Source organism: Trachemys scripta, chromosome 2 (genome assembly GCF_013100865.1).
Source record: "Trachemys scripta elegans isolate TJP31775 chromosome 2, CAS_Tse_1.0, whole genome shotgun sequence".
Lineage (NCBI taxonomy): Eukaryota > Metazoa > Chordata > Testudines > Emydidae > Trachemys > Trachemys scripta.
This window is the reverse complement of record NC_048299.1, coordinates 258,569,106-258,591,163: the sequence shown is the minus strand read 5'-3', so window position 1 is coordinate 258,591,163 and position 22,058 is coordinate 258,569,106. Positions and strand designations below refer to the sequence as shown.

General features: G+C 42.6%; 2 protein-coding genes across 2 annotated transcripts in view; one reads left to right on the top strand and one right to left on the bottom strand.

The window, feature by feature from the left end:
* Positions 1-468: 468 nt before the first annotated feature.
* The window catches only part of COLEC10 (collectin subfamily member 10), a 33,171-nt gene continuing 11,581 nt past the window's right edge, over positions 469-22,058 (bottom strand). The window contains exons 2-6 of the mRNA XM_034763514.1: positions 15,574-15,645; positions 12,382-12,453; positions 7,251-7,304; positions 6,020-6,115; positions 469-4,564 (exon numbers count right to left, since the gene is read on the bottom strand). Coding sequence (XP_034619405.1) covers positions 4,176-4,564; positions 6,020-6,115; positions 7,251-7,304; positions 12,382-12,453; positions 15,574-15,645 — 683 coding nt within the window. The 3' untranslated portion in view covers positions 469-4,175. The remainder of the gene's footprint in view (positions 4,565-6,019; positions 6,116-7,250; positions 7,305-12,381; positions 12,454-15,573; positions 15,646-22,058) is intronic.
* TNFRSF11B (TNF receptor superfamily member 11b) overlaps positions 7,610-22,058 on the top strand; it is a 118,019-nt gene continuing 103,570 nt past the window's right edge. Inside the window, exon 1 of the mRNA XM_034763513.1 lies at positions 7,610-7,786. The gene's annotated coding sequence lies outside the window, so the exon portion shown is untranslated. The remainder of the gene's footprint in view (positions 7,787-22,058) is intronic.

The following is a 22,058-nucleotide window of genomic DNA, read 5'->3' as shown; positions in this document are numbered from 1 at the left end:
TTCTATGATTCTATGATTCTATGATTTCAGGATAAGGCGCGAGACCTTGAAGTTGACTTGATAGAAGAGGGAAGTTGTTCCATGTATAACTATGTGCTGAGCTTCCTTCAACTCCACAGTCAAATTCTTCCTTAAGACTCACAGCTTTTTGCGTAATCCTCCATTGTTGACCAACCATGACTCAGTCTGATTTCCACCTCATGCTTTATCCTTTTAGTTGTTTGGTTTATATTTATCCAATCTGGATGGTAAGCAGCTTGGTGAAGTGCAGTGCCCCCATACCATTTGCATGTGTTGTAAAGCTCTCGTGTGCAGTCCCCTGGTGCTTTGTTAGTAACTAAAATTAATAACACTGCTCTAAAGCTTTCAGGAAGCTGGGAAATAGGCGAGGTGAATTGTAGATAAGATAAAATAGGTTTCAATTGTGTGGTGAAAGGAAATAGTCGCAACAGGATTCATGACTTCTGAAACCTTAAAGGATACATTTATTTAATTGTTGTCTACTTTAAATAGTATTTGATCATTCTACACTTTAAATAATAAGACCAAAAGAATAAATAGCACTAGACTGTTTTAAGCACATGCTTAAATCCATCTGGTCAGCAAAACACTTACACACATGACTTCAATGGGACTTTAACACACACTTATAGTTGGGCACTGTACAAGCGCTCTGCTGAATCAGAACCTAAGAAAATGCATGCTCCCCTCACCCCACCAAATCCTCCTTGTGGTTTCTCTTCAGTTTGCTTTACTATTCTCCTGCCTTGCCACTGTTGTCTGTAAGACAGGACCATACACGTTATCAGCCCCACCCTTCTAATAAAACTTAGAGTGAAATGTTGTTTCAGTATGTTGAAATATCAGCACGGAGAAACTCAGAGGGTGAGTTGGGATGACTGCAGAGTCAGGCACACAGTACGTAGTGATTAAACAGGAAGAGTTCAAAAATACCTTTACAAGATGTTGTTCTCACTTCCTGTGCAAACAGAAAGCAACAAATATTATGCTTCTCATTTGAACCTGCTCATTCCTTCTTTCACAACATTCTTGATCACACTAAATATGAATTAAATGCAAAATGTAAGCACATTAAAGCCAGAAAATCCAGACCAGTGCTTTCCAGAGCAAATGTAACTTGTCCACTTCCCTCAGTGCATAGGGGCTATTTTTATTACTGAATATAGTGTTGTTAGTTGTCTTAGTACATGTCATGTGGTTGTTATAAAGGCTGATTTCTGACTTGTGTACCTTTAAGATCTTATTTGAAATTAAACAAATACAGGTACCTGTTTAGAAATCTTTTGACTGTAGCCAAGAAATGTATTTCATCACTATGGCTGCAAAATCAAATACCAACTGTCAACATATGGTTGAACAGAATAAAAGAATTAAAGGAAATGGAACAATTTATTGCCTGTATGAGATTAATGGCTGAACTGTTTGAGGAAAGATGGGCCAAACAGGCTAAAATGATTTTAATAAAAAGATCATGGGTATAAGTTTTACTATATATACATTATAGACAGTGTATGTAAAAATCTACGGTAGGTGCACTTACAGTTCACTCTGGTTCTAGATACATTTCCAGTTCTAGTGGTTGTCCTAAATATCTATTTCCCAAAATTAGGGAATACCTGTGAAATTGTGAATATCTCTAGGACCAGAATGAACATTTTAGGTGTTCCCACTGTACTGTAACTAAACTACTCAGAGTCTCAACTCCATTGTTTTCACCTACTTTTTGTCTTGTCAACCTTTCTTTTAATACATTAATAAAATAATTGTATTGCCCTAAATTTTTGTTATCTTTAATAAAAGTTAGTAACCAAATCTTAACCATAATGTTGTACGAATGCACAGGTAGGCTATTTTTACATTTAACTCTTTTTTTTTCTATAAAGGAAAAGATTACACAAATACTACTGCCTTGGAACAGGAGGAAAGAGGTGTATTTGACAATGATTTCAGTGTAATCAGCCAATACTGGCAAATGACATTCCACTCTTCGAGGATAGAAGATACCCACAAATTAGTTCTTGGCTCACTTCTCTTTTTTGTGTCCTTGGCCATGCAACTGAAGGCTGTCTTAATGCTTTTCTCCCCAAGCTCTGAGCATGCTCCTGGATTACTTTAACTCATCACTAGTCAAAGAGAAGTTGTTCAGATTTCTTACCATTGTTTTGATTTGACCATGTATTTGAATGAGGAACTCACATAGAATAGGTGTAAACCAAGTCAGGCCTCCCATGCATCATGCTTTGACCCTGCAAGAAACCATTTCTTTTTCTCTCTCTTTACTCCACTTCATATGCCCCACCCATAACTCAGGGTTTGGCCTTAAGTCAAAGGCCCAGATTTTTAAAGCTATTTAGATGTTGCTCTGCTCCGTGTTGAAAGGCCTAAATGACTTAGATGGCTAAGTCCCATTTTCTAAAGTGACCTAGGCTCCTAAGTCCCATTGACTTTCAATGACACTGAGGCCTGGTCTACACTAGGAATTTACTTGGGTATAGCTATGTCTCTCAGGGTGTGAAAAATCCACACTCCTGAGAGACGTAGTTAAATTGACCTAATCCCCAGGGTAGACCAGCACTAGGTCGACAGGAGAATTCTCCCGTTGACATAGCTACCGTCTCTTGGAGAGGTGGATTGCCTATGCCAGTGGGAGAAGCCTTCTCAGCAGCGTAGGTACTGTCTTCATTGAAGTGTTACAGCAGTGCAATGGTGCCACTGTAGTGGTTTATGTGTAGACATGTCCTAAGGGCAAGTCTACACTATAGCCAGGATCGACGCTCTGAGATCGATCCACTGGCAGTTGATTTAACAGGTCTAGTGAAGACTCACCAAATCAACAGCAGATCACTCTCCAGTCGATCCCTGTACTCTACCCCCGATGAGAAGAGTAAGGTAAGTTGACGGGAGAGTTTCTCCCGTTGACCCCTCGTGGTGTAGACCCCGCAGTAACTCGACCTAAGGTACATTGCGTAGCGTAGGTCGACTTACCGTGGTAGTGTAGACATAGCCTTAGACTCCTAAGCACCTAAATCACTTTTTAAAATGTTATATCCTACACACCCTTAAAATCGGGGTTAAAATCAAGCCTGATATCCAAATGATCTTGGAGTATTTCCTACGGAGGGTCTTGGAGTAGCCCCAATGATTTCGCCAGGAGTACTCAGGGAGGAAGCACCAGCAAGGGTATCAAAATCTGGCCTCTTAGGTAAATGCCAAAGTAGAATAATAAATAGCTGGGATCTTTGCTTTCATTGCTGACCACTTGCTCATGCAAGCAGAAGCAGCCCTAGCCAGTAAGCTGACCAGGGCAGAAAATGTTTTTGGTGCTCACCTCTCATCCCCCAAGTGGCTGAGGAAAAAAAACCCAATCCAAAAATCAAACCAACAAAACCCACAGCCAGCCAATCACTGGAGAAAGAAATAGGCTGAACAGTGCAGTGGTCCAGAACCCCCTGGAGCCCCAGACTCAGTAACCCCTACCTCAGAGCAACTGGCCAGGGAGAGGTGGGGAGCAGTGGGGAGGCTGGGGAGAGGTGGAACGATGCTCCATACCAGCCAGCATATCCATCCAGCTACCATGGGGGCAGTAGAGGAGGTTTTTCGCAGCTCTTAAAGGGACATTGCACACTACTCCTCCACTCCCTAACACAACCAGGGCGCTGCAGAAAATTTTGTGCCTCCCTGGTGCAGTCTACCATCTGGTGCTGCCTGTGGAGCAGTGTGGTTGTGCGCCACCCCCAGTGCAGTGCTGGTGCGGCTAAAAGCCATACTCTCCCTCAGTGGAGTTTGTGCAACATTTCAATAAGCTGTTCCACCAGTTACTTTCCCCATTATTCACATACTGTCACTCCATCAATGGAGGCAGACTCATTCATGCTGGTTCTAAATTTAGCCCAAGAACTTTAAACCCCAAATAACAATCACTGATTTTCCCCATGAGTTGGGAAGCTAGGAGCTCTCTGCAGGCCTGATTCTGACTCCACGTACACCAGTGTAACTCCACTGGCTTAAACATAGTTACTCCTGCTTTACACCATGTATGTGAGTGCAGCATCAGGTCCTATCCCTCCTAGCCCTGCCCAGCGCATCACCTCTAATGGATAAATCAGGAGGAATTATTGCAGGTCCAGAAGCTGCCTGGCAAGCACTCTGGCATTTTATTTTCTCTTCTTGAATTCACAGACAAAGTAGATAGCCAGATGGCACTCTGAATCATTCCACTCTCCCGTGCTGAGCATTTCCACACAGTCCTCATGCACAGACGTGTTCTTCGGCTCCCCTTCCTTCCAGTTGCTGTAATTTTGCAATGGGGTGTTGTCTGCATACATGAACTGCCCTTCCTTTTCCATATCGTTCACCCCAATGAACACACGGAAGAGACCGCTCTTGGAGACGTAGTCAGCAATCAGTGCATTGGCTGCCTCATCCTTCGGCATTGCCAGCATCCCCCCTCTGATCCTGCAGTGGGTCACGGCCTCCTTGTAGCTCTTTTCTTCTTGGACAATGTAATAGAATTTCTCATCTGTTTCCCTGATTCCTGCTATTACTGTAGAAAGAAAAACATCCTATTAACGGTCTCTCAAAACGTACACAAGTCTCTCCTTAAACAGAACAACAGTCGAAATAGCCCATAAAGCTGGGAAATGGGTTTCCCACAACTGAGTTTCTGATTATAACGATGAAGGCATGAACAGGGAATGATATTAGTGCCGGTGGTATGCTTCTTATACAAGTGAGGGCAAGGCATAGTGCTCCTCAGTCCTGACTGCTCAGCATCTCCCTTGGCATTTCAGTTCTGGGCCTCTCTGCAGCCGTGGTTCTCAGATCATGTCCTGCCAGATGGACAAACGAGTCTGGGCAACTAGATGAGATCACCACATTCACTTCACTTGTGACTTAATACAGATGCCAGCATAGCGCTCCAGAAAGCAAAAGCGAGAACGCGAACAGCCTTAGGGCCCTCTCAGTGTAAGTGGAGGCCAGTGTTCTTGGGTGGCTCAAGCTAGGCCTTTGAATTTGGACTGATTTTCATAACTGCTGAGTCTCTACAATATCCATTGACTACAAAGGGTGCTGTGGGTGCTCAGCATCATCTGATATGTTATCTCTGATAACCGGGCCTCTGAGGGTTCAGTCATGCCAGACAAGCACTAGCCTGCACTGTGCATAGTGTGGAGTCCTACCCAGAGCTCCCAGGTGTGCTGGGGCCGAGTAGCCATTCTTCTGTCTCTTCAGGGTGCACAGCACATTCCCCAACTGCATGCTTGGGCAACTCTGATCACAAGCGTGCTTCCTCGTTATCCATGCTTATCCCCTTTTGGGTGTCTGACTCAGGGGCACGAGGAAAGAGTGAACACTGGGACTCCAATTACACCCAGCTACTGTGCAGGGCTGCAAGAGGCAGGCGGTTTCTTGTGTCCTCCTTTTCCCTTGCACACCATGGAGCAGACTGGCACACGCTTGTTCCTTGTATAGTCCGGGTAGTCAAAGTGGCTATAAAGTGCTACCATTCTGATTGCTGCCCATGTGGAAGTGACTAGCCCAGGTGGCAGGCAGTGGAGAATCAGAACTGACGGCCTTTAATTATATTTTTTAACATTTTCCAACAAGCAACTTTGTGCTTTCTCCCTGGCCACCCCGCAAGCTTGGGCGCAGCTCCTAGTAAATATCTACAGTCATCTCACTGTCCTCCTTCAAATCCCTCCTTAGCTCTTCTCTGCTGCGATGCCTGCTACAAACTCAACAATGATTGGGCAGTTGGTGTGCTGTGCCCAGTGCCAATTGTGCTAGTACCTATCATCTCCTTGGTCCCTGGTGCATCCTTTACCTCTTTGTTTGTATCTCCCTGTTGTCTATAATCTTACACTTAGATAGGAAGCTCTGTGAGGCTGGGATGTCTCTTTATATATATTTCCACACTCTCTAGGCACTACCTTAATATAACAATAATAATCATTAATAAAAAGGTGGGGACGGTAAAATAAATGATGATGAAGCTTACCATTTTTGACAAATTTCATGGATGTCTTGAGTCGAGCAACATTAATATCCAGTTGTCCAACAACTTTGCGGTATCTCCCACAGTCACAGACCGTGCCTGATGCAACACAGAAAACACCTGATTCACCAGCTGGGAATGAAGGGTGAGTGCATGGTACTGCCTGACCTGCCAATCTGCTCTCAGACCTTCTAGAAGACTTACTGCTGACTTGTGGCAAGCTAGCATCTCTTTATCCCCAGTGCTGCACCCACTGATGATAACACTCTGATTGACCTAACTGGGAGTTGGACGGTGCCTCCTTAACATGTGACTGTAACTTTTCATTGATGTTTCGGTTTAGATTTTTCTCACCCACTTAGATATCTCTGATCTTGAAAAAGAACAATTCTTTCCTGGGGTAGGGGAGGCCCATCCTAGATGTAGGAGGTTTCACCCCCTTAATCGCCATATCCTCTGCTCCTCTGATCCACCAGCCAGGACTTCACCTATCACAGCTGTCACTATCATTTTATCTCCCTTTGGCAGAGAAGTAAAAGCAGGGTAAGTTAACACAGCCTTGGAATCTATTAATGCCACTGGCGTCCCTTGTGGGTTGGGGATATCCAGAGGAGACCAGCTGGCTTCCCAGCCCACCCTACTCTTGCTCCAGAGAGTTGGGCTGTGGAACTTCTATTAGGTCAGAGAAAGGGATGAACATGCTACAGACATAGAACATACTCCCTTTTCCGGCATAGACTCTTCTCTACCAGGGACATGGAAAAGAGCATTGAGCCCTTAAACTGGAAACTTTTTGGAAGGGGGACTATGTCAATACACTCTCTTGTGCACTTATGGTGCAGTAAATAATTAACAACCATGACAACTTGAAACCATTGAAGTTTGGGTTGTGTTTGGGCCTGATAAAATATGACCTCTGGGGTTCTATATATTTTATTTCATTCTTCTGCTACTCCCAGGAAGGGGAGGGATGCAGTTAATTTCTCACAAGAATCTTTATGGTTTGCACAGCCTAAGCTGCCATTTAGTTAAAAATCTATATTTTGTTTTAAAAAAAAGTTTTGATAAAGAAACAGGGTTTAAATTAAGGGTGGAAACCATTTCATGGATCTCAATTATTCTGTGAAACCCCAAACTTACAAAATGTCAGGAAACCCCGGCACCCCAGCAGGTTCAACCATCCTTAGTAGAAAGACACAGCTCAGGAAATGTAGTGGTAACTAACATACTGTACCTGCTTTTCCCTTCCCTCCAGACACCCCAGATAAACCTTTGATTCCTCTTTCACCTGAATGAAGAAAAAAAAATACGTTCCCATATCTCAGGAGAGCATGTTTGAAAAACATGTTGGAAATTTATTTAGTAATGTATTAGCTGTGTGCATTTGGCAGAAGGACCCTGATGTGCTGTTCTAGCAGATATGCCAAATCAAACAATCCATGATTAATTCTGGTGAATGAAAAGAAGGAGAAAACTTTAATAGCTCATCCATTGATAGCTCAGGCCTCTTGTGGGTGGCTGGTGCCTGGTACCCACTCAATTTAAGGGGGAGCTGCACAATGCCCTTTATATAGCTGGATCATGAGATGCTGAAAGCCCTCAGCAAGTCAGTGGGAATTCTCTCAGCATCTTGCAGGACTGAGTCCATATGGCACTGGATTACATCATGTAAAATTAAGATACAGGATAAGGCTGGTTTGACAGAACCCAGTGAATTTCCATGGATGCATTTAGCAATGCACACAGCTGACAAATGGCTCTCTAGCTGAGGTAGGTAGGGGACCTCATTTCATTTCAGAATAAATTCATAGAAGTGTTATGTTTTTTATTTTTATTGTGTTTCTCATATTTTGAAAATCATTCCAATGATCCATATCTAAGTAGATGTACTAATACAAAAAGATGAGTGAGCAGCTTTATTTCAAAGCCACTCATAATTGTTTGAATCAGAAAACTGTCTGACTTTATTTAAAATTCATTTCAGCTCTCTCTGGTAGATTAAATAGCACCTTTAGTTCAGAGATCAAACCCTGCTTAATATTAATTCTATCTTGTAGTTTCACACCATGTATTTTTACATTATTTCTTTTCCTTAATATAGTTGTATTTTTTTTTGTGTGGAAGACATCAGGAGCTTATGGACATTTTAATTAAAGATAACTGACTCCCTTTTGTACAGACAGATGGAAATTCTGGAAAATTTCATTAAAGCACCTAATACTCTATAGCATTAAACCATGAATGGGTTTGGGTCTTCTGTTCATATACTGAAGAATATTAATATATCTAGCAAAAGCTAAATTCTATGGGCCAATTAGTGCTCTTGGGCAAGCCAGGGTGTGAATTGGCAGTGCACCAGCTTGCTGTACATCAACATTCCTGTGTGGACATGGCTGCACTGTAGTGAAAGTCCCGAGTGTGACTGATTATTACTACTTGAAAGCATAGTACACTAAGCCACATTCAATGACTTCCAGTGTTCTGTAGATTCTCACAGTAATGTGCCATGAAGAAGCCCAAAATTACACCAATGTAAATACATAATAACACTACTGACTTCTTATCTCATGGAAATCAATAATAGACAGTGGCCAACGTTTTCAAAAAGTGACTAGTGATTTTGGGTACCACAACTCTCGGGTGTCTTAATGATGCACCTTAAAGGGGCTTAATTTGCAGAGGGCGGATGTTCATTAGAATCAGGCCCCTTTAAAGTGTCTCTGATTAGTCAGTAAAAACTGAGGCATGCAAAAACACCAGTCACTGTTTTGAAGATCTTGGCTGTTGTTTGTAATGGCATAAGGAGCCGTATTAAAGAATCACTTGCTGTGGGCAAATTCTTTACAAATGTTGGTAATAAAGAATGGGATACTTTGGCATCAGAGCCAGTTCCCCCATTTTCCGAATGACCTTTTCTATTTTTAATTTGGGATGCCAAAAATTCTTTTTCACTGTCCGCCCTCATCACAGACATATAGTAAGTTAGCATGATAAAATACATTCATTTCTTGGTTTGGGTATAACCTCAATTTTGTGACAGGAAACACCTGGGAACACCTAAAGCAATAAACTGAACCCTAATACCAGCAGCAATTTCTTCCATCTAGCTTGAACAACCTTTGCTTCTGGAAACAGAAACACATTTTTAATTGTTTGTTTCCTCATCTTCTTCCAAACTGATTGTATAATTCTTTCTTGACCATCAGAGGTGGTGTAAATGTAACAGTCACTATGCTAGACAAAGAGCTGGATTGAGTTAAAAAGTTGGGGTCAGATTTTAAAAGATATGTAGATATTTAAGGATGCAAGTAGGCACCTAGTGGGATTTTCAAAAGCTCCTTGGCAAGTTATTGAAATCAATGGGAGTTAGGCACCTTATATATTTAGGTGCTTTTGAAAATCTGACTAGATGCCAACTTGCATCGTTAGGTGCCTAAATATCTTTGAAAATCTGTCCCTTGGGGTCAAATTCTGCAAATGCTGTATAAATCTGGAGTAATTCCACTGAAGTCAATGGGATGGGGGAGATCTAAACTACTTTGCTGCTCCCTGGATCTTGTCTGGGAGTCTAAGGGCCAGCTGTTCTCAATTACATGGGCTACAGCAGTCAGCTAGGGACCACTCCAACTTCTACCCATCTCCAGCCTGCTCCTACTCTTGGGAGCATACACTAGTTTTACTCCAACTGGGTATTCCCCCTGTGTCAGGGAAATCCCCAGCAGACATCTAAAGCAGCTCTCCATTCCCTTTGTACAACTATCTTTATTCAGCCATGTCTCCCATTGAAGCCAATAGGAACTGATGTTAGAAAAGGCTATAGGTTGAGACTCAGTAATGCAAAGCCAAAAGTTAGACTTGCCTTTTTTTCTTATTTGCTTGCAAAGTCCATATAGTTCTTTCAGATTATTTAAACAAATGTTTGGGTGTTTTTGTGATGTTATTGACATAACGTGTGACCGTATAGATCATTGATGCAAACGCTGTTATATATTTGCAGTAAATGTTGTGCAAAGGTTGTCGTGTAAGTTGTGATTTGCTGATTATGATTATGCTATCTGCATGTGTGTATCATTTTTGCAGTTGAAGTTATGAATATTGGCTATGTACTTGTATATCAATGTGGTTTGATTCTAAGTAGCCTCAGTGAAGCATCTGGTCAGCTTCTTGAGAAGGGACTATTCTCAGTAAGTGCCCAATCAAGAAACATTTAACTGACAGTGGACTTTGGGAGATGCCAAGCCACATCTGAGCTTTCCTGGGAACATTCAAACTAACATGTAAACAATGGCATCGGCCTGCAAACTGAGTCATGCATGGACATGTGACTTGCCCATGTGACTCCAAGCTCCATCTTACTGATAAAAAGAACAGGAGTACTTGTGGCACCTTAGAGACTAACAAATTTAGAGCATAAGCTTTCGTGGGCTACAGCCCGATGTAATTTTCCACAGTAAGAACAAAAAGGTGTCCTTCCACCTGGAAGAGACTATAAAAGGCAGCTGCCTCATTTCCATTTTGTCTTCACTCCTGCTTCTTACTTCTGGAGGAATCTTGATACAAACTGAAGCTCTGAACAAAAGACTGAATGACCCATCCTAGTTGTGGATGTACTCCAGAGACTTGATTTAAACCTGCAGTTTATTCCATCACCGCTACAAGCCATAAACCAAGAACTTTGCCATTCCTGTATGTAATTGATTCCATTTAACCAATTTTAGCTCTCATCTATATTTCTTTCTTTTTATGAATAAACCTTTAGATTTTAGGTTCTAAAGGATTGGCAACAGCGTGATTTGTGGGTAAGATCTGATTTGTATATTGACCTGGGCCTGGGGCTTGGTCCTTTGGGATCAGGAGAACCTCTTTTTTCTTTTACTGGGGCATTGATTTTCATAACCATTTGTCCCCATAATGAGTGGCACTGGTGGTAATACTGGGAAACTGGAGTGTCTAAGGGAATTGCTTGTATGACTTATGGTTAGCCAGTGGGGTAAAACCAAAGTCCTCTCTGTCTGGCTGGTTGGATGTGCCTTAAAGGTGGAGAAACCTCAGCCTTGGGCTGTAACTGCCCTGCTCTAAGCAATTTGTCCTGAATTGGTACTCTCAGTTGTGTCCCGCCAGAGGCAGCATCGTTACAGTTTTGTCTTAAAAACAAACACAAACAATGCTAGTGCCCAGGAACCACACACTAATAAAGCTGAGTACACAGGTGTTGCACTTTATGATTGGTTGTTACAAGCCATAGTAAAAATTAAACCTCAGAGCACATCAGACAGTCATGTAGCTGTATCAAATTTCCATTCCGCTGTAAGCAGGGGTAATAAAAGTGTCGTTCCTTTCCCTCCTGCCTAAGTGGAAATTAAACCAAACAATATGAATAAAGAGGGCACATGCATGTTTATTTGATGTATTTATGCAGTAACTTATAATTGTATGTGTATAGTTTGAAAACTGAGGGCCTCTTCTGACAGGTCAGTCAGGTGTAGTTATATTCTACCTTGATATATAAGGGACAGCTCTCAGAATAAGTAATTAGTGTCAGAACATGAGTCCTAAAATCACTGCCAAATCTAGGTCTCCTGCAAGGAGCTGGCCCATTGCACACCAAGGTGGTTAGCCAGGTCCAGACATTTGGCATGAATAACAAGCAGCAGAATATTGACTTATGATCCTCGGCTTTGAAAGCAAGCGGGTAAAATCCAGGGCCGCCAAGAGGATTCAGGGGGCTTGGAGTCTTTGGCGGCAGGGGTTCTTCAGCTCCGGGTCTTTGGGGCACTTCAGCGGCGGGTCCTGGAACGAGTGAAGGACCCGCCACCGAACTGCCACCCAAGACCCAGAGCGGAAGGAGCCCTCACCACCGAAGACCTGGAGCGGAAGAAGCTCTGGGTCTTCGGCAGCGGGTCCTTCACTCGAACCGGGTGTGTTCGGCGGCACTGAAGGACCTGCTGCCGAAGACCCGCCAAAAACTTTCGTGGGGGCCCCTGAAAACTCTCATGGGGGCTCCTGCAGGACCCAGGGCAAATTGCCCCACTTGCCGACCCCTTTCTGGGCGGCCCTGGTAAAATCCTTGTCTCATTGCAGTTGATGGGAGTTTTGCCATATTGGAGCCAGGATTTCACCCTATGCTTTTTATTTTGTAATCTAAAAGAGATCAGCTTTCTTAGCTTAGCTAGAACATACACACACCAAACTGTATCATGATCCCCAATTAGCCTGTGTAAATATATTTGGGGAACATAAATCAGACATTATTTAAATCTGAATTATTTGTACTTAATAGCTGTAATTCTTAAAAACATACAAATCATGTCATAATTGAATATGTACCTTCACAAAAAAAAAGTAACATGAAACACATAAATTACCTTTTCCACCGATTGGGCCAATTTTTCCAATCATTCCCTGATCCCCACTATCCCCCACAGCTCCTTTGTTTCCTGAAAAGGAAAGCAATGAAAAGAAGGTGAATGGTTTTACCCATTCGCAGGACACAGTTTCATTCTTTAGAGGATTTGTTACTTTAAGGTGTGCAAGTGCAATGAAACAATGTGTGTTACCGGTCCTCTTCTGGGCCGATCCACAGGGGATATGAGTCTGTGACATCCCCACTTAGAGAGCTTTGGCTCTTTAGCTCCATAGCAGCTCATGCTGTTAGCTCTGGAGGTCCCCAATGTGTTGGCCAAAAATTGGGCTCTCTATCCTTCTTGCCAATCTCTGTAATTGACAAGTTCTTAGCAGACATCAGAAATGTAACTTTCATGCTGGAAAAAAAAGATTTAAACAAGATTCCCATTGATTTTATGCAGAGGATCGCCTATCTTTTCCCCTCCTGCTCAGTCTTCCTGGCCCAGAATTTTAAATGTATTTAGGGATTTGTCTGCTCAGCATTGCAAGGCCTATGTGTCTGGAGGTATTAGGACGATACTAATGGATGGTTCTGACCTCCTGTACTATGGAATAAACAGCATGACATTTCAGAACTTCTTGTTCTATTAAAACTCTCAACTGACATGCCCGGAGCCATCATCCTTTATACTGAAAATACAGATTAAAACCCATTTTAGTTATTCATATATTAATTATGCTACACAGCAAATCCATAGCCAATAGCTCAGTGGTTCTCAAACTATGGGTCGGGACCCCAAAGTGGATCATGACCCCGTTTTAATGGGGTCACCAGGGCTGGCATTAGACTTGCTGGGGTCCGGGGCCAATGCTGAAGCTTGAGTCCTAGTGCCTGGGGCTGAAGCCCGCGGCTGGGCTCAGGCCTCTGGCCCCCTGCCTGGGGCTGAAGTCCTCGGGCTTCGGCTTCAGCCCCCCTGCCTGGGGTGATGGGCCTCAGGTGGGCTCAGGCTTCAGTCCCCCTTCCTGGGGTCATGTCAGAAGGGGGTCAAAGTGCAATGAAGTTCGAGAACCCCATCAAGTATTTCTTTGATTTCTTTTACCGGACCAAATTCTGAAGTCCTTACTTGTGGTAAAAGTCAGGATTGCCAAATGTGGCCCAGTGTTTTTGCTGCATGTCACTACAGGATTTTTCTGGTGCACAGAGTCTGATGGTAATACACACCTTTATACTTGCCATTGTTTTATGTTGCAAATTGGCTGGCTAAATTATGAGATCCTAGTTTTGTGGGCTCTCCATCTGCACATATGACTTTAATGCCACAAAAACATTTAATAAACACGTGTTAACTGATCCCTTTCCCTCTGATCTGCTCCAGTCACTATTTTATGATTTGAAACAATGTCACACGTGGTCCTATGTAGCCGATGTATATACAGAATTAGAGGATGTATTAATTATAACAGCTAGTAAATAGAATTTTAAAAAATATTCTAGCTATAAAATGTAAAACAATGCTACGGATTAGCATCCTGAAATACTTAGCCCATTGCCAAATGGGAGAATGAACATGTGTATGTATCAGTATTGCAAAAACAGCTGGTTAAACTATGAGATGGGACACCCAAATAAGCTTTACTCTGAACTCTGTAATTAGCAGCACTTTTCTCTGCCTCAGAATGCTGTTGTACTGTTCATTATCCAAGGAGGGGGTGTGTCTAATAGAGCAGAGTGCTGAGAGTCATAGAATCATAGAATATCAGGTTTGGAAGGGACCTCAGGAGGTCATCTAGTCCAACCCCCTGGACAAAGCAGGGCCAATCCCCAGACAGATTTTTGCCCCAGATCCCTAAATGGCCCACTCAATGATTGAACTCACAACCCTGGGTTTAGCAGGCCAATGCTCAAACCACTGAGCTATCTAGTGCTCTTCCACAGTTCAGATGCTTTCCAAGAGGACCACCCTATGGGTGTCCTCCTCCTGCCAGTTATCTTCTGCATTTTAAAACCATTCATCTGAAGCTATGTGTTATTGGTAACAATTGCTCCGCTCCCCCCCTCCTGTGCACCTACCTGCACCAAGCCCCTCATACTTCTGGGTAACTCAGGGAGTTACAATGGCATTCCCCATACCAGCTCCTCCATCTTCCTCAGCTGCACTACAGCTGCAAGCTCCATACCCAAACAACACCACCTAAACTGAGCCATTCTGGGAGCTGCCTTAAACCAATTCCTTCATCTCCTCCAAGTCAAGCATCTGCTTGCCCTGTAACAATCACCATGTTTAGAACTTGCACCTCAGAAGCTCCAACACCAGCAGCCTCGGAATTGAAAGGTGGGAGCAGAGAATAAGAGGGAGACAGGGGGGCTCTAGTCCCAATTTAGACAGCGACTTGCTGTTTGACCGTAGGTAATTCACGTAGTCTCTCTGGCCCAGATCCTTACAGATATTTAGGCTCCTACCGTCCATTGATTTCAATGGATGGGAACAGCCTAAATACTGTTGAGATCTGGGCCTCTATGCATCAGTTTGCTTATCTGTAAATTTGAAAATTCCACAGATATTGGCTTCTGTTGAGATAAATGTCAAGATTTATTGACCTAGAGGTAACTCTTAGCCTAGGTTTCACCTAAGGAGGTATTTAACTCAAGGGACAATAAAACCTTGATTTATGTTGAAATATGAAGTCAGGCTATGTATTGTTACATGTGGCTTTGAATGTTCCTAATCAGAGCTAAATGGAAATCCCTCCATTATAGCCATATAATTCCAGACATGTTGCAGTTTTTCCTCTCGTTCATATTCTGAAGAGGAGATGAAATTAGGGTCCAGGTTATTTTTGATGAACTAGCCGTGAGGCCAGGAGGTGCATATGTGATCTGATCAGCTAACAATCTTCCACATGCCTCAGTCACGATGAACTGCAGCAATAGAAGGAAGTCAGCAATAGAAACTTATTGGCCTGTCACACGACTGTTGGCAGTCAGTCATAAGTTGTGACTTTCTTATGGTATATAAGAGTAATAGTAATACCCATATTAATAGTAATTCTGGCATGTTGTTAGCCTTAATCAATTCATGTTTAGAAAATATTATGAGATCTCTTGGTACAGCATTAGTCCAAGGTATTATCATGACTAGCAATTGACATATTGTTCTGTTTTATTTGTATTAATATCCCTATATCAATACTATCAAAACTACCACACGTACCTTTTGGTCCTTTGGGGCCTACTTTTCCATGTTTTCCGACCTCCCCTTGATCTCCTTTTTCACCGTCATCCCCTTAAAAAGCATAAAATAAAACATCATGCTCCAGCTCATACAGTCCAATAAACATTACCATGTGTTTCTCCAAAAGTAAAATTGACTGGCTGACACGACTGCCTTCTTTAGTTGTCATTCTGAAGGTACAGTGGGTATATATGGGACAAACTTCAGAGGAGAGCAGGTCCAGCCAGTATCTGACCAGCTTCAGGAAATACGGCAATACATTCTGCTTTGACAAAACCTTCCCACCATAACAATGACATTGACATTGACATTCCCTTCTGCCTCTAAACCCTCACCACACAAAAAAAAAACAAAATAAAGGCCTATCCCAAGCAGAGCTGTGACTCCAAAAAGGGAGAAATACCACAGAGTGCACTAGGGCTTTTGCTCTTTCTAGTGAATTTATGTGGAAGGCATTCAGATACTGTGGTGATGGACAGCAGTATAAAACCTTAAGGTAGATAGATTGATAGTTGTAGAAATTGGAACGGAACAAACCATAAATCCCAGCAAGTCAACCCATCAACCCTTGGCACGTGCTGAATGTGTGTCTGAATATAAAATTTGGATTTTACATATACTCCCACACATGACTCTGAACTTTGCCTGCAGGGAAAGTCCACGGCAGCAAGTTCCTTGAACTTTACTTCCGTAGCACATCGATACCCCAAGTAAGACAAAGGCCCCATTGCACACAGGGTGCTGTACATACAATAGTAAAAGACAGCCTTGCAGGAAAGCGTTTACACTCTAAATGGACAAGGCGGACAAATGGTGCCAGAAATAATCTCATTTTACAGATGGAAACTGGAGGCACCGGATAATTGAGTTGCTCAAGGTCACACAGAAAGTCTAGGGCAGAAGTAGGCCTTGAACCCAGATTTCCTGAGGCTCAGTCAGGAGCAGCAAAAAACAAACAAACAAAAAAACCCCCAAAAACTAAAACAACCAAAAAACTTCTCCTCTGACGTACACAGCTACATATGGCAGCAAATAGAAAAAAATGGAGACTGCCTTGTTATTGATTGGGAGGTCAATAATACAAACAGCAAGTGAGCCAAATGAAAATGTGGGAAACAAGCTGGGAAGTTGGGCCCTGTTCTGATCTCACATCATTTGTTTCTGAACTACACCTGATGGTGCCAAAAGATAAATGAAGTTTGTACTTCCTTTATATGAGGCAGGCTTTTCGATTTGGTTCTGTGAATAAACTAGTGATATGTGGTTAAGACCAGCTTTGACAAGATGGATGTCAAGCTTTGGGACTTTGGTGACTTTTATGCTGGCAGCCAGAGCAGGGCTCATTAGCTCAAAATGAGGAAAATAAAAGGTTGAGTGTCAAGCTGAGATTAAAGCGAGAACATCTGCTAGAGGGAGGGACAGGAACTCCTGGGGATAAACAGCCTGGGAGAAAATATGGCTGAGGAACGTGCTAAACTGTCAGTGAGTGCAGTCAGTAAGTAGAGTCCATGCCCATGGATTTGTTTAAGTTAATTAATTGCTTAGGTAGCAGAATAAAGACAAACCCCAACTCACTCCTAAGGGTGGCTGTGCATAAGACCCTGCCATGCATATGCTGGGTGGGGAGCTGGATGGGGATTATGCTCATTTACATAAACATTGTTTTGGATATTTAAAACCAGTTGTCACAAAACAAATACAGAAACGCCATGGCCTTCAATTAGCTAATAAGGGACCATTGAAGAACCTTTATCTTGAAGATCTCTGCAGTGATTCTGCAAAGGCGCTTCATAAAGCCAATACAGATACATATCTGGAAGCTAGGCCCTTTAAAAATCCAGCTCAGCCTTTGGGTCCAGTCCTGGAGTTAGTGGGAATGTTGGCATTATATGTATTGCGGCAGTGTCTAGGGGCCATCAGTCAAGCATCAGGGCCCCACTGCACTAGCCACTGTGCACGCATAATAAAAGATGGTCGCTGCTCCATAGAATGCTTGTCATTGTCAGGTACTTTCCCCCAGTCCTCCCAAAGAGTGTACATTGGCCAAACCGGACAGTCTCTACTCAAAAGAATAAATGGACACAAGTCAGACGTCAAGAATTATAACATTCAAAAACCAGTCAGAGAACACTTCAACTTCCTGGTCACTCGATTACAGACCTCAAAGTCGCAATACTCCAACAAAAAAACTTCAAAAACAGACTCCAATGAGAAACTGCAGAATTGGAATTAATTTGCAAACTGGACACCATTAAATTAGGCTTGAATAAAGACTGGGAGTGGATGGGTCATTACACAAAGTAAAACCTATTTCCCCATGCTAATTTTTTTCCCCTACTGTTACTCACACCTTCTTGTCAACTGTTGGAAATGGGCCATCCTGATTATCATTACAAAAGTTTTTTTTCTCCTGCTGATTATAGCCCACCTTAACCGATTACTCTCGTTATAGTTAGTATGGCAACACCCATTTTTTCATGTCCTCTGTGTATATATATCTTCCCACTGTATTTTCCACTGCATGCATCCAATGAAGTGGGTTTTAGCCCATGAACGCTTATGCTCAAATAAATGTGTTAGTCTCTAAGGTGCCACAAGTACTCCTCGTTCTTAAAAGCTGCAATGGTTCCTTCTGTATCAGAGTACCTAATGAGCAGATGCATTCAGAGTTCTGGGCTGTCAAGGGTTTAACCATGATCTGGTGTATGGGGCACTTGACTGAGAGTCAGTTCACTAAACTGTGCCTCAGTTTCCCACTCTAGAATATGGGGAAATGATACTTGCCTGCCTTTGTAAAGAGCTTTGAGATTATAACGGTTGAATGTTAATTCTGATTACTTTCCATACCATTCCCCCTGTTAATTAACTCGTAGATGGGCTGTTGTGAAGCAAGGAAGGCTTGGACTAGGAAGTAAGGACAAGCAGGGTGAGGTAATATCTTTTATTGGACCAACTTCTGTTGGAGAAATAGAGAAGTTTTTGAACCACACAGAGCTGTTCTTCAGGTCTGGGAAAGGAACTCCCAGCATCACAGCAAAATGCAAGGTCGAACAGATTGTTTAGCATAAGTAGTTAGCACATATTGTAAGGGACCATTCAATGTAGAGCAGCTCTGCAGTCATAGGTCAAAACAAGGGGCTTAGTGGGTTACAGATTGTTGTAATAAGCCATAAATCCGGTGTCTCTGTTCAGTCCATGGTTTTTAGTATCTAGCAGAGTTATGAATTTAAGTCCCCTGCTTCCCCCCGCTCCTCTTTTGAAAGTATTATGCAGGTTTCCTTTTGAAATGTGAAGTCTTAAATGATGCTGCCCTCTTGTGGTTTGCTACTGTGTTGGAAGGACTAGGATGGATGCATTTCTTTAAATGAGCAAGTCCCTCATCATCTCTTGTGATTTAATATGTACAGGCCACCTGCATCTTTTTATCCACTTGCCTTATTCCAGCCTGTCCATTGAAAATGGTATTTATGTTCACATCAGAGAGGGGCTTGAATCACAACTCTGGATTGGGAACAGAACATCCTACTGTTTTTCTTTGTACAGCACCATCAGTGTACATGTTGCTTTACAGAAAAAGAAGACTGAGTCCTTGCCCTGAGAAGCTTACAGTCTAAGGCCTGGCCTACATTCTGATCTGCTCTTGGCGGTATTCAGGGATCGAGGCAATGGTGGCTGTGTGGTTGGTTCAATTTTATCCCAATTAACAGATTGTCTCCTTTAAACTATTGTTGCCCAGAGGTGACTTACTTCTACCCCTATGTGTTGGCATGTCAGTGCATCAAGCTGAAGCATGGTTGTCTTCTGCACCTTTTTAGTATTCCATCAAATTGATCCACTTGCCATGTGTCACTAATTTAAAATACCAAGCTATTAAAATGCACATACTGAACAGGAAGTTGCTCAGCCTTCTTGCATTTGTGTGAGCCAGGAGAGCAAAAGCTACAAGCATTTAGACCTTTAACAGCCACCAGATCACTTCTACTTGTAACTGACAAGGAATGAGGTTTAAAAAAAAAAAAAAGTCCCAAGAAAGTGGCTTGAGCACTCCCAATCAGTAGAACCTTTGTGCAATTTAAAGGGGCACTGCCAATACAGAAATAACAGTTAAAAAGAAATAAATATCATTTTATTGTTCTCCTCTCTCTCCTATCCCATTCCCAGTGATACCTGGGACACCATTGCACAAAAAAAAGAGAAACATCCCCTCCATTTTTAGAATAGCCAATAACTCACTTCAAGTCTCTGCTTTCATCCCAGGCAAGCTAGCCCCCCAGGTTATACCATCTATGTTTCCCCGGTTGGGGCTGTTCATTTTGAATACATGATTATATCCCATGGGGCTGTAGAGACTGGAACCTGGGTTTCTCACAGCATAGATGAGTAACTGAGCCCCTGGGCTATAGTGTAGGTAGCTAGAAGACCAATTATATCCATTCAAAGTTTAAAGAACTTTGTATACCCATTGACTTCAGTACAGTTACTGCTGATTAGGACTGGCTGGAAAACAATCATCCTAGTTTGCAAAGAATTTCAAAGTTTCTGGAAGGTTTGTTTGTTTGTTCCACATCAGGATGAAACTGACACAGCAGGAAATGTGTGTGAGGAGGTGAGAACACCCCTTCCCCCCCAAAAAAAAACATTGCACACAAAAAAGAAAAACATCCCCTCCATTTCTAGAATAGCCCCCCTCCATTTCTAGAATAGCCAATAACTCACTTCAAGTCTCTAGCCCCCCAGGTTATACCATCTATGTTTCTCAGGTTGGAGCTGTTTATTTTGAATACATGATTACATCCCATAGGGCTGTAGAGACTGGAACTTGGGTTTCCCACAGCATAGATGAGTGTCTGAGCCCCTGGGCTATAGTGTAGGTATCACTTTTGCTCTCTTTCACCCTATCCCCCCCCAATATTTAATTATCTATACAAATGGCACAGCTCCAACAGGAGAGATCGACTCAATAGCCCTGTGGATGGGGCACTTACCTGCAATGTGGGAGACCCAGGATGAAGATCTGGCTCCAAATTAGGTGCTAGGTCTCCCACATGCAAGTGAGGGCTCTAACTGGGCTATTCCCAACTCTGGCTCTTTGGTTCCACCTGGAAAAACCTGTTTCAACAAATTGGTATTTTCCAATGAAAAATTCCTGACCAGTTGTACTCCTGATTTCCATGAGGATCCTTGGCTAGTGTTGACTTTAATAGAGCTATGCTGAGAACCTGGGCCTCTGGGTGGGATTTTTTGGTAAATAATAGAAAAAACATTTACACATTGGGCCCAATTCTCCTTCTATTTACATGTGTTTCACACAGGTGTAACTCTTGGCCTAATTCTCCTGTCACTGCCCTCATGATGTTACTCCATGGACTCATGATTTACATTAGTCTGAATGGGGAGTCAAACTAATGTTGTTACACTGATGTAAAACCAGTGTAAGTGATAAGAGAATCCAGCCCTTCATGTTCTGAGTTTATCTATATCACCTCGCTCAGGTAGATATTCTGTAAAAAGAATGCACATATACTACATGCGGAGTACGCCAGAGAGAAAGAGAGCTCTCAATATTCCAAATACATAAGAAATTGGATGAAAGTAACTTTTGAAATTACAGGATTTTTTTATCAAACATCTGAGGCGCTGACAGGGAACACTGGTTATGGCTTAGGACAGCCTACGGGATGTGGTAAGGTCGTTTATATATTCAGCAGGAAAAGTGGACAGTGGCAGGTCAGTTTCTGTCAGAGTTTGAGATTTTCCAGAAAGAGAATTGTGTAAACTCAGTTAGTAAGGCTGAGAGATGGACAGCAGTACTGGAGACCACAGTAAATGTTACTTTGAAGCACTGACCCATGTCAGAGAGTTTACCAGGAACATTTGTCAGAATAATTAAAGGAAAACATTTTAAAAAACAAACAAACATTGCAACAGGGAAACTCCCTGTATCCTTCTTCAGATTTCAGTCCAGTCCAGATTCTTATCCTGGGCCCAATCCAACTCCCTTTGAAGTTCTGGGAAAAACTACCATGGACTTTATGGGACTTGGATTGAGACCTTAGGGAGCTGGCATGGTCTAGGGCCAGGTCTGCAGAAATACTGAGCACGTCCACTTCCAAAAGAAGTCAATAGCAGCTGGGCAGTGCACTTTTGAAAAATCAGGCCCCCAGTGCTTATAGAGTGAGACTGGGGGTACTGCACACTAACCCCAGGCTCTGAGTCAGGTTTGAGCCCAACCTCCTCTTCTGTACACAAACACATAGTCTGACTATCAAGTATCAGGGGGTAGCCGTGTTAGTCTGTATCTACAAAAACAACAAGGAGTCTGGTGGCACCTTAAAGACTAACAGATTTATTTGGGCATAAGCTTTCGTGGGTAAAAACCTCACTTCTTCAGATGCATAGAGTGAAAGTTACAGATGCAGGCATTATATACTGACACAAGGAGAGCAGGGATGTGTCAGTATATA